Below are 12,433 nucleotides of genomic sequence, written 5' to 3' on the forward strand. Positions count from 1 at the left end.
TAAAAAGAAGGAAATCCTGTCCTATGCTGTGTCATGGATGAAACTTGTGGACAGTTTGTTAAAAAATAAGTCAATCACAGAAGGACAAATACTGTATGATTCTACTGATAAGAAGTATCTTAGGTTGTCAAACTCACGGCAGTAGACAGTACAACGGTGGTTGCTAGGGGCAGTGGGAAAGGAGAAATGAGTTACTGTTCAGTGGGTATACTGTTCACTAGTCTTGCAAGATGAAAAAGTTCTAGAGATCTGCTCTACAACATTGTGCTTATGGTAAACAATCCTGTACTGTACTCTAAACATTTTGTTGAGAGTAGATCTCACGTTATGTGTTTTCTACCACAATTTAAAAAAAAAAAGTGAGTGCACCTCACAATTGTAATAAAAACATGCAAATAAAAATTATCACCTGTCACATTAGTGAGGGATTAAAAATGCTGGTGAGAGTTCCCTGAGGCAGGCTCTCTCATTATTACTAGTTGTAGTATAACTTGGCAGGCACAGTCATTTTGAAAAACGCCTAGGAAATATGCATCAAAGTGTACTTAAATTTTTATACCCCTTAATGTAATCATTTTACTTGTAGGAAACTCTTCTCATGCAGTAATGACTACTGTAAATATGTTTCTTATTTAGAAGACCCCAAATTAGGAATCTTCCCAATGTTTCATAAGAGGAGGATGGTTAGTAGATGTTGATATACATGATGAAACAACAAAAATAATTATGATGTTTTAGTGACAAGAGAGAACTGCTCACAATGTATTATTAAGAGAAAAAAGGGAGGATAACACTATGTGAAGGGTGATTATATCACAATATGTAAAAAAATTAAAAATTAAAAAGACAAAGGAGATACATAAAAATGTTATATAGGGTTGTTTCTGGGTAATGAGACCATGAGTGATTTAAATAAGATTTTAAAAAATCCTTTTTTTCATGTTTTCCAAACTTCTGAGAAGGAGCTTGTATTACTTTTGCAATCAAGAAAAAAATCTATATATAATTTAAAAATCAAATGTGATCTAAAGTTTCATGGAAAAAAAAAGATGTTTGCCCAAACTTTTATTTTTGAAAGTATCTTCTTACTCTTTAGTCTTTGCAAACATAAATATGTAAGGTAGAACGGAGAGTGACTGAACATTAGACTGTTTATTCTAGGGATACTGGAAGGCATTTGATAGATTTTATTTAAGGTATGGTTAAGACAAACATAAACTTCTTCATGAAATCTTTTCATTCCAGCTTAGAAGGGATAGACCTAACCTGGGGGAGATACCAAGAGAAAGCCTGACATTATTTATTGGTGAAGTTAACATATGGCCATACGTAGTCCAAGAAGCAGCATCAGCTCTCTCTGGGATGCTGTGAGTGGGTCTTCAGGAGGGTGGTTTAGGAGAGACACAAATGGAGTGGCAAGCAGGGAAGGTAGAGGGGGTCTGCCCTGGCAGCCGGGTCAGTCAAACTCACCCTGGCTTTCAGTGGGTTGGCAGATGGCATAGCCAGATTGTCCCACCAGCCCGCAGCTACTAACTAAAACAATTACATTCAAGAAGAGATAAATTCATGCTACAATCAGATTCCTAATATCAGCAGGGGACGGTGGGGGTAATGTTGTAATTGGCTTAAGTTGTGAACAGAAATCTCTAATGAGGGCTGGACAGAGAAAGGTGCAAGCTGGCTTCTACGGGGACACAAGCCACCAACTGTCTGAGAAAATCATTTATCTCCACCACTCTTTTCCCTTCCCAGCCCTGCCACTTGATTCCACTTGAAAAATGTTTTTGTTTTTGTACTTTCACTTATATATTTCCTTGAACTCAGACAAAACAAATTGGGGGATCTTGGGCCCAATCTAGAAAACAGATATGGTTTTGGTGGGCCCACGCTGTGCTTAAAACAAAGAAAAATCTGAATGAGTTGCCTACAATTAAAAGTTGGGAGATTTGGCATAAAACTCAGGATTTGGGCTTTTTAAAAATGTTAAATTTAGCAACAGTAAGATGTTATTGTCACCTGGCAACAGTTAGCTGGAGAGGAGTGGCCGATGCCTCTCTGAGATGGCATAGTCTCACCAATTTGCCACAGTCCTCACTCAGCCCTTTTGCTCATTTAGATTTCTATTCCTGACCGCTGTCTGCATTCCTGAGGCTTTCAGGTGTCAAGGTGATTCACAAAACTGGTTTGCAGCCCTGATTGCCTAGGATAAAAAAGCTTTCAATGCTACAAAAACTTATTCAAAGCAAAGCTTCCTGTAAGTAACTCTTTCTGATAAAGACAGACCTGATAAAGGACTTAAAACAAGCTCAAAGACATGCAGGGAGAGCAGAGAGAGATGGCCCTCTGGGAATCAGGGGAATCATGTGCAGACAGCTAGAATGGAGGTCCTGCAAAGATTGGGACATCCTATGGGAAACCCTCAGCCTAGTGTTTGGAACTTAGTAGGAGGTTAATAAATGTTTGTTTCCATCTTCCTAAGAGCAGATGCAGAGCACAGCAAGGAGGAAATGGAGCCAGAATAGCGTGATGCAATGCACAAAAGCACAGCATGCCAATAGAGAAGGAGGGAGGAGGTAATCGTAGCCTAGAGAGCAATAGCAGCAACCGTGTGAGCCTAGAGAAGTTAGAACGACAGAGCCAGGTACTATAATAACTGGAGGCGTCATAACTGCGGCATGATTCTGGTAGATCTCTGCTAGTCACACAGCTATGTGATAAGTAGGAGCATAGAGTAGGTAGATGAAGACAACATTAATCAAGCAGAAATTCAGACAGAAATTCATACCAAGACACTGGTGATGAGAAGGCAGTCAACCTTTCGTGAAGGATTCTTGGTTAAAACTGTAACATATATATGTATATATACATATATTACAGAGAATATGTAAAATATGCAGAATAGCTGTGTTCAGCTGAAGTATAGAATTTTTATACTTAGGTGAAGTAAGTTAATTCTTTAAAATTCTTTTCCCTGTTTGGCTTACCAATGCTATGGCTTTAATTACTTTGAAATAATTTATTTCTAAGGCCCCAATTTAAGAAAATCAGTTACTAACAAGTAAAATTTCCTGCAGCATCATGTCACTACAGTAATAACCTGCCAGAGAATGTTAGACAAAGGGTGCTGAACAGCGATGGAAGGTTATTGATGCAATTATTTTTTTCCTCTAGCCCTTTTTCTTAGGGTCATAGCCGATCAGCCACTGTTTATGCATAGGGTAGTTTTAGCAGTATTTATTTCTTTAAATATTTAACAGTCTTGAGAGGCTGTGACTGACAATAACATGTAGCATTTCTAGCATATTCTGAGTGCTTCATAAATGGTAAAACAATAAAATCCTGCATGATGAAAAACAGCAGTCAGTAAATCTATTATGCTGTAAAATATTTTAAAGCCATAGTAGTAACTATTTAGAAAAGCATAAGAAACAAACATAATGCATTGGCTAAACTATGATAAGAAAGGAACATTTATAGTCACTAAAAAGTTCACCTAAATAATTTCTTCTTAAGTTCCTTAGGGAATTGAGAGATGGTATGGGAAAAGTGGATAGACTATGGATTAAAAAAAACTTTTTTTGGGGAGCTCTGCTGACCACAAAGCGCTTTCTAAATTCTGCACAATGGCAGGGTGCTTCAACTGCCTTCAAAACTCTCTAATGCAGTGCCAATTGGCAAAGCCCACCAAGTTTCTGGACGTCTTCAAGCTTTGAAGGACTTGGTTTTGTAAGAGGAGGTACCCAGGTGCGCGTGTGCGACACCTCTGGGTGTGTCCTGCGACACACTGACACCGGGAAAGCAAATGCTCTTATACCCCGAGAGCGTTTTTTATTTACAGATAACTAAAGCCGGGAAAACTAGGCTGGGCTTGGAAACCTTGACCGCTGTGCTTCCGGAATCCTGCGCAGCCTTCAGCCGCTAGAGAACTCGGCGGCCGGGGCTGAGGACCCCGCGCTGTTAAGTTTGGGGAAGGAAGCGAGGAAAAAAAATAGAGCTGCTCCTTTAAGAACTTCCTTTCCCTTTTACTCTATGTTTACATAACACGGGGGCGATCCACGGCGGGCCCGAGGCGGGCGGGGAGTGGACGCGGGCGGCCCCACGCGCCGGGGGAGGGGGCGCCGGGAGGCGGGGGGCCAGCGGCGTCTCGCGGAGGGCGGGGCGGCTCCCACCTGCCCGCACGCCAGCCGGGAGGCTCCGCGGTCCCCGCCCCTCCCCCGCTGCCCCCGCTCCTCCCTCGCTGGCTCGCTCCCTCCCTTCCTCCCTCCCCCAGGGCTTCGGCGGCGGCGGCGTCGGCGGCGCTCGGCGCGGGTAGGTCCCCCTGCTGCCCGGTCCCATTTGTTGCGGAGTCTGGCTCGGGACGGCCGCGGCACGCGGAGCTCCAGAAGAGCCCGACAGGGCAGCCGCGCAGCCACGACGGAGCAGCCGCGGGACTGGCCTCCCCGCGCCCCCTTCGCTGCCGTGCCCTTCCCCGGCGCGCTCACTCCCTTCTCAGGATGGGATTGTAGCGGCGGCGCGGACTCGGCGGGGATCGCGGCGGAGGCGGCGGCGGCGGCGGCGGCGGCGGCCGAGCGGGGCTCCATGTTTTCCCCCGACCAGGAAGAGCACTGCGCCCCTAATAAGGAGCCGGTGAAATACGGGGAGCTGGTGGTACTGGGGTGAGTCCGGGGGATCCCCGACCCGGGGAGCTTGGGGGCAGGCGGCGAGCGCTTCGGTCCGCGCGCCCGCATCCCGGAGCAGGGCCAGCAGGGTGGCTCGGGGGCTCTAGGAATCTCCAGGTCGCTTTGGCCAGCGTAAGCGGCTTGGAGGGCTGGGACGGCGGGCGCGGGGTCAGGATGCCCCCATCGGCGCGCGCGGGGCGCTGCGGCGGGTATCGGGATGCGCTATCCGCGCCAGGGACGGCGGCGGAGCAAGTCGCAGATCGGAGCCGAACTGCGGCGACCCCTCGCCCCGCGGGGCGTAGCGCTCGGGGACCAAGTCCTCGGCAGTACCGTGGGGACAGGGACTTGACTTCCCTGCGTGTCCCCATCTGGGGAGAGGGGATGGGGGTTGGGGCTGAGTTGCTACCGTCACAGACGCCTCGCGGTGTCGAAGGAGACCTCCGGACTTGACGAAGCTGAGAGGCCCCTGGGGGCCCTCTGTCCCCGCTTACTGGGAGCCCCCGGCCCGGAACTCCGAGCGCGGCACTGCAGCAGCTCGGGCCGCCGAGGGCAGTGGGATCCGCGCGGGGGGCGACCGCGGGCAGCATTTTGCATATTGTTATGGTGACCGCCTCGGCAGCCTCAGCCGGAGGGCATTGAACTGGCTGTGACCCGGGCGGGCAGGCCGGCCCCCGGCTCTTCCCACCCGGAGCGCCCAGTAGTGAGCCGGAGCGCCGCTGGCTGCGCCGGACCGCATCCCCTCCATCCCTCTGTCCCGCGCTGCGGCCTCGCAGACGTCCTCCCAGCGGCGGGGAGCTCGCCAGCCGCCAGCCTCGCCTCCCTCGCCTGCCTCGGCTCCCTCTCCGCTTGTGAAAACCACATTTTGAAGACAGTAATTATCTACAATCGTTAAACGGCAGCAATTAGAGATTTCATCTACTTCCTGAGTTTCCTTGTGACATTTCTATTGTTTACCCTTAATAAGCCAGGAAAAAGGCTTCGCTGGAGATTAAAGCAGGATAAAGTGGGCAGTGAAAGGGGAGCGGAATGGGGAGGGGGTAGTGAGGGAAACTCGGGAGAAGGAACAACTTGGGTTTAGTTTTGGAGGAGAAAGGCTTAGCTTTTCCTATGGATTTGTCACTCCCGGAAACCCGCGCTTTTGTCCCTCTCTGTTGCAAGACCTGTATTCTCAGCATCATGGGTGCTGAAAGGTAGGCTTAGCGCATGGAAGACGTGTGAAGAGACATGGGTATGGGAAAACTCAGGACACTCTGAAAAATGTGTTTTGATAACTGAATACCTTGAAGTAAGTGCCGACTTAAAAATAATTTTAAAGAGAAGAAATTTTTAAGACAAGCTTCCAGACACAGTACAGCTCAAAGCTGTCTAGTCCTCTTTACTTTGTTGCTGCAGTGTTAGGTGGAGTATCATTGTAAATCTCATTACCTATTGAAGCTGTTTGCCGATAAGCGTTTCTCTCACCTGCATCTAATTGCACTTAAAAGGCAGATGTCAGGGTTCACCGGAGAGAGAGTGGAATGGCAGGAAAAAAAAGCCGGAGTTTAGCTTGTCTTATGTAATATCAGCCCAGCCTAATATTGTGCAGTTTAGTTTTGTTTGCGTGGCTGGCTTCAAAGTATGTTTAACATTGTGAACCTGACACGAAAGATTAACTGAGGCCAGAACTTTATTTCATTATTTCCTTTTGAGGAAATCAACGTTGAGATGTTTCATGAAAGCCCTGTGTGAGCGGGCCTGGAGAGGGTTTTGTGCTCAGAGCTAAAAGTGCAGGGCATTGCAAAGCCCCGAAAAGGATTTATCCCTTGGATTGTCCTCCTGTCACAGGCTTACTCTAAAGTAGGCTATGTAAATGCATTGCCCGTTGCGTGTGCTCTGTCCTTTATGAATGCTTTTCCAGGAGACGCTTAGTATGACATACTTGGCACTTACTTTAATATTTTGGACTGCTCAGCAGTTATTTGTGCACCCACTATGTGCCAGTGCTGTTTAGGCATGGAGGATCCAGCAGTGAACACAGAGCCCTCATTTTAGTGTGGAGTGGCAGTTATAAACAAGGAAACATGTAAACAAATGAATAATAAATGGCAGTCTCAGGTGTTGTCAAGTTCTTAACAGAGGTGGGTGAATTTAGGAAATGTCTGCTTTAGGCGTGTCTTGCTTTCTTTAGCTAGGAGGTCAGGGAAGGTCTCTCTGAGGAAGTGAAAGGTGAGTTGAGACTGGAACCTGAGAAGATGCTAATCTGGTTTTGGAATACTTGAGGAAAACTGTGGCCTTTTTCTATTTTCGAGAGTAGGTTTCAGACTCTAGCAATATGGGACACATTGAAGAACGCAGGGGAAATACTGAGAAGGGTGGTAGACTTTAAAGAGACCCTTATTAATCATTATTCCACTCTCAGGACTTGAGACAGTGCCCTCCCTCTTAAAACAACAATGATGAACAAATAAAAATTGTTATTAACTTTCCATGTCTAATCCTCTAGGACATAAATAATGGTGGAGAATTTCTAGTAGATTTTCTTGCTGATAAAATTAATTTTGAGATCTAAAGATGCTCAGTATTGATATTGATAGAAGCTTTGGCTTATAAAATACAGTGCATTCTTCATTAAAAAAACTTGCATAATTGTCTTTTTGTTCTCTTCTAAATTCATAGTAAAATGTTGCTAAGAAATCCTGGAAAGCATGCTGAGGAGCAATATATGTGTATGTCAACTTCTATATACAAATACTGTGTCTTTTTATCTGTTATGCAATATTAAGGGAATTGCCAGCTAGTGAGGATTTTAGTAGGGTCATCATTTTCTTGGCAGATTGGTGGAATTTAATTATTTCATGATTCCAATCCACAAATGTAGCATAGCCACAACTCTTTGTTGTGTCCATTATGTAATTGAAGGCAGAGAAAATGACTGGTCTACCTGTCAGGTCTTATTTGTTGTGAATTCTAGACCTGGCTCAAATGTTCAAGTTCAGGACGTGTGTCAGGATTTGAGAGGCAGTGCGGCATAGTTTGTGGGGAGAGGATGAACCAGCAGCCAGGAGACCTGGATTGAATTCCTGCTTTCTTGCCCACTGGCTTCATGAGAGTGGCTTAGTCCATCACCCTCTCTCTGTTTCTGTGGCAGTAATGAAACATGACTGGATTAGATAGTTACCAAGGGTCTTTCTGGACTACACCCTGTAATATTGTTCATTGACTCAGATGTGGACAATGTATAGTTAACATCTTCCAGGTAGCCCAGCATGTGTAGATTTTGTATATTCCTAAGGTGATGGTGCTAGGATTTGAATGGGTACTGTGTTTCAACAGCAGAAAAGACTGATGTTGTGATTACTTTTTTTGAAGTAGATATGTGCAACTAGGTGTTTTTTGAAGTTGTAATGGTGTACATATATTTGGCACATTGGCGTTAAGTTGTACATGAGGGTGTTTAAAATTTGGTAAAACTTTATGTTCCAAGTCTAAGGAAGGAAGTGATGTTTTGAAATAAAGTTTAGTCGGCTGAAATAACCAGCGTAAGTAACAGATGATCCAGTGATGAAGTTTGAGAACCAAAAAGGCCCTAAAAGATACTGGTACATGTTCAGCCCTTTTATTTTACTGATGAAGAAACTGAGACTCTGGGAAGGAAGGAGATTTGTTCAAGTTCAGAGTTGAGATGGGTCACTGCACTGCCGGGTCACTGTTTTCCCCATGTCAGGGCAGATTCCAGCAAATGTTCAGTTTTTTTTTTGTTGTTGTTTTTTTTTGTAACTTGCATGAGGGGGGCTGAATCTCTTTCTGGATTCAATTTGAAACATGCAGCTCTCTTGCTGACTAATGGCCCATCATGGTTTTTGGAAAAAAATAGTGCTTACTCCTCACAGTTGAATGGATCATGCATTTTGCAAGGCTTTCTTTTTCATTTGATGCTTCACAAAATGTATTTTTATTGGCTATCTCAACCGAAGATTTTTAACCTAGGGTCCACAGATAGAATCCAGGGAGTCCTTGAACTTGAATGGGGGGAAAATACACCTTTATTTTTACTCTACTCAAACTAAAATTTAGCATTTCATGCCATTATGCATTTGGTAACAAATAGACCTGCTGCTGGATTTGTTACTTAGTTGGTAATCCAGAAGTATATCTATTATTGCATCATAATTTAGAACTATCTTGATAACTAAGTATAATTGATGTCATTTTTAATCCTTTGTGTTGTATTTTATGCATTTAAAAATATTTTTCTGAAAAAGGCATGATAGGGTTTATCAGACTGCCAAGAGGATCCTTGGCACAAACAAGGGTTAAGAACTAATGCAGATATGACTCAAAAAGTGAAGTATTATAGTCAAAACTGATGAAGGGCTAGAAAAGGTACCTCAGGAGGTAGCTGCCTTTTCCCCTTTGGCCTGTGCAGCATTTCATCAGGTAAGACGAAGAAGACTGTTGCTGAAAGTTGCTGGTCTTTATTTTTTTTAAACAATCAGCCCTGGAATTTTAGATGCCCGTTTTTGTCTTAACCTTGGCACTTTGCCTTGACCCTTCCCCTTGGTAGTAATAAGAAACCTTAAAATACCCCGTAACACTTTTCCTTTTCTCATCCTCGTCTAATTTGGGCCCAAAGACATCAAACACTAGTATCCTTTATAGACTAAAAGGTCTTTGAACTTTTTTCTTCTTAAATAAAACAAAATCTTGGCTGTCACTCAGCATGTGGGGTGATCTGAAGAGCCCAGATCTGTTTGTGTGGACGGACTGTCTAATTCTGTAGGCTGTTATGGGTCACGATGTGACTGGCTTTGGGTTGCTATATTTTCCTTTACTAACTTTAGCCTTGTTTGGAGTATGTGGCTGTCTGTGTGGTTTCTTGTCTGGCTCTCTCAGATTTATTTGTTTCTCTCTTTGACACCCCAAGCCTGAAACCTTCATTAGGACTTCATTTTTGGTTGTATTTCATCATGTGACCAATATTTGGGGATGCTTTGGGTAAACAAAAATAAAACCAGTGGATTCAGATTCCAGCAACTTTACCAAAACATATTTTAGCAAAAAGATAAAACGTGTACGCAGAAAAGACCAAAAAGCCAAAAACATGCCAGTTGCTATATCTGAGGGAGACCAATATTGTCACACTGAGGCAGTGGTTTTGTGTCTGCTGTACAGGGATCAGTGACGTGGCCTCCCTGGAGTAAGCATGTGGGCCACAGATTGACTTTTGAATGGAGACAGCAGCCCTTGATGGACCTCATTGGTATGGAAGAAAAGGAGCTGAGAAGGAATTTCTAATATCTTCTGATTTAATTACAGGTTGCTCCTGGGGTGGGCAGAATCTATTTTATAAAAAGAAAATTGAGGGTAAGAATGATTCTGTTATTAGTTCTTACTGAGCCTGTTGTCACCTTCATCTTCTGGAAAATAAAATAACAGAAGGGAAAGTGTTCTTAGCTTGGTCTAAATCAGCTGTTCTCAAGCTCTGTCTCAGCCTCCTCATATGTGATGATCAGTTTTGAGGTATGTGGCCAGTAATTTATGACCTGTAATGAAATGTGGATCTTTCAAATGATTCCAAGGTGTCCCGTTAATAGTGTCATTTTACCCACTTGCATTCTGCTGTGTTTTCCCAAGTGGGAGAGAAAGAGGTGGAGTTATATCAGGCAAGCCAGGAGTTTTTTCATTCAACAAATATTTATTGGGATGGTACTCTTCCAGGCACGGGGATGCAGCAAGACAAGGCAGACTCTTGAATTGCCATCTTCGTCTTGTTACAGCCCCTTAGGGAACGGCTCTTACGCATATACAGTACATTTATTTATTCCACAAATATTTGCTCATCTACTCCACGTTGGGTACTGTCCTCGGCACTAAGGGATGCAGTGGTGAACCAGACAGGTATCATCTTTGCTGCTCTAAGTCCTCCATAGAAAGCAATTTAGAGCATAAGCTGTGATGGGGGACACATTAGCAGGATCACCTCACCCTGTGCCAGCTGAGACAGGGACAGCCAGGCAGAGGCTGAGGGGAAAGAGTGCTCTGGGAAGAGGATCCACAGGATTCTAAGACCCAGAAGTGAGCACATATACTCCTTTGAGGAATGCAGAAAAGCCCTGAATGGCTGGAAGAGAGTGGGTGGATGAAATAATGTGAGGGATGAGGGTGGGCGGGGCAGGTCCAGAAGGATTTTGGACTTTATCCTAAGGGTATGGGAGACTGTAGCAGGTTTTCAGCTCTGAAACAGGAGAGGAGAAGGCAATTCTGTGAAGAGGGCTGCAGCAGCCGGGGGTGGAGGGAGAAGCTCAGACACACAGGGAATGAACCAAAGGGGCTGAGTGTGAGCCAGCAGCTGTCTGGGCTCCAGTTTCTGGTTCCTGTCCCAGATGCACCCACTGCCCAGGGGTCCGAGTTACCGGCCATTCATTAAGTGACCCAGGCACTGTGCTGTGTACAGTAGGACTAAGATAGACAGCCCTGCCTGCACAGAGCTTACCTTTCAGTGGGAGAGGTGGGCGGTGCAGGTGAACCACAGGCTGGGGGAGACAATGTTAATTCCAGAGAGTGCCAGGAGGGGGGACGAAGCGGAGTATGGGGGAGAGAGTGCTTGGGTGGAAGGGATGGGGGACTAGCCAGATAAAGTGCTGGGGATAAGGTAGTGGGAGCCCTTGTGGACAGGGACATCAGGGAAGATTTGTCTGAGACAGTAGTCCTGTGTCCTCTGAGAGCCCCTACCTTTTTCAGTTTTTGTTTAATTTCTTCCTAAATAAGCCACCCTGAGTGGGTTCCACTCTTACAGCCAAAAGATTCCAAGTATTCTGTTAGTTAAGGAGGCAAAGTATATAAACAAAGGAGAAACAAGTGTAAACAAAACAAGGACATACATTTAACATCCCTAGTCGCAAACAAGGTTCATTGCGCTGTGCTGCTTGCCACGTGCCCAGAGTGGAAATTGCATGCTCCTGGAGCTCAGTGAAAAGCTCTGCTCTTCCCTCCAAGAAAAGGTTTGCCCCCTGGGCTCAGGGACCCCGACTCCCACCCCCTGGGAAGTGCGAGGTACCCCCTCTCAGGCGCATAGCAGTTCCGAGCGTCTTGAAGGAATGGATTTCTCTGGCACACTCCAGCGCCCTGCTCAGCTCAGAGGTGTCCTGGGGCTCCGTGAGTGTCCCTTGATTAGGAAGGAGCACTGGTTCTGGAGCACAGCTGCAGTTTTGTAAACAGTCCTCCCGACCTGAAGGGCCCAAGTTAAAGGCTCCCTGTGATCCTAAACATGTGCTTTCCTGACATCAGATATTCCAGTTTCAACTTCTGTTTTTCTTTTTGTCAGTCACCTAACAGCCATTTTGTCACCTGCAGAAAGTCCTGCCTTGAAGGGAAGCAGGCCGTCTGTTCCTATTCCACCAGCTGCTCTGAGCTACAGTGCAGCAGCCTGGGCCATGCTGGGAGGCCGTGGTTGTTAGTGCCTGCTAGCCACGGCTGGGGCAACCGGAGGACCAGGCTCTTGGATGATAAACCTAAGAAATATGCTTCAGGGGTATTTTCAGCAGAATGTTTAGGACGATTGCAAATCATTCTTGACTGAGGTTTTATTTCCAGCCATCCACATAATGCTCCTCACTTGCATACACTTAGCTTTGTTCATACCCTGCTGTTTTGCTCATGCGGAGTCTGTGTTCAGGGTAAGAATCATTATTTCAAGCTTTGTGCTTCCATTCTAATTAGCACTGGGCTAACAGAATCCAATCCAAGCAGGCAGTCGTGTGTTTGGCTTCTAGGTTGTTGGTGTAAAACAGCTGTTT

The 12,433-nt window shown here is 45.5% G+C and overlaps 1 protein-coding gene across 13 annotated transcripts in view; it reads left to right on the forward strand.

Moving 5' to 3' along the window:
- Nucleotides 1-12,433, forward strand: part of PELI2 (pellino E3 ubiquitin protein ligase family member 2) — a 482,489-nt gene that overhangs the window by 311,014 nt on the left and 159,042 nt on the right. Inside the window, exon 1 of one of the 13 annotated variants that reach the window (XM_072963112.1) lies at nucleotides 4,090-4,308. The exons of 11 other annotated variants lie outside the window; for them this stretch is intronic. Coding sequence is in view for 1 of the 2 variants with exons in the window: in XM_031679072.2 (XP_031534932.1) it covers nucleotides 4,579-4,655 (77 nt within the window). In the remaining variant the exon portion in view is untranslated. One more of the 13 variants, XM_031679072.2, reaches the window with a different exon arrangement.

This window comes from Vicugna pacos, chromosome 6 (genome assembly GCF_048564905.1).
Source record: "Vicugna pacos chromosome 6, VicPac4, whole genome shotgun sequence".
NCBI classification, from domain to species: domain Eukaryota; kingdom Metazoa; phylum Chordata; class Mammalia; order Artiodactyla; family Camelidae; genus Vicugna; species Vicugna pacos.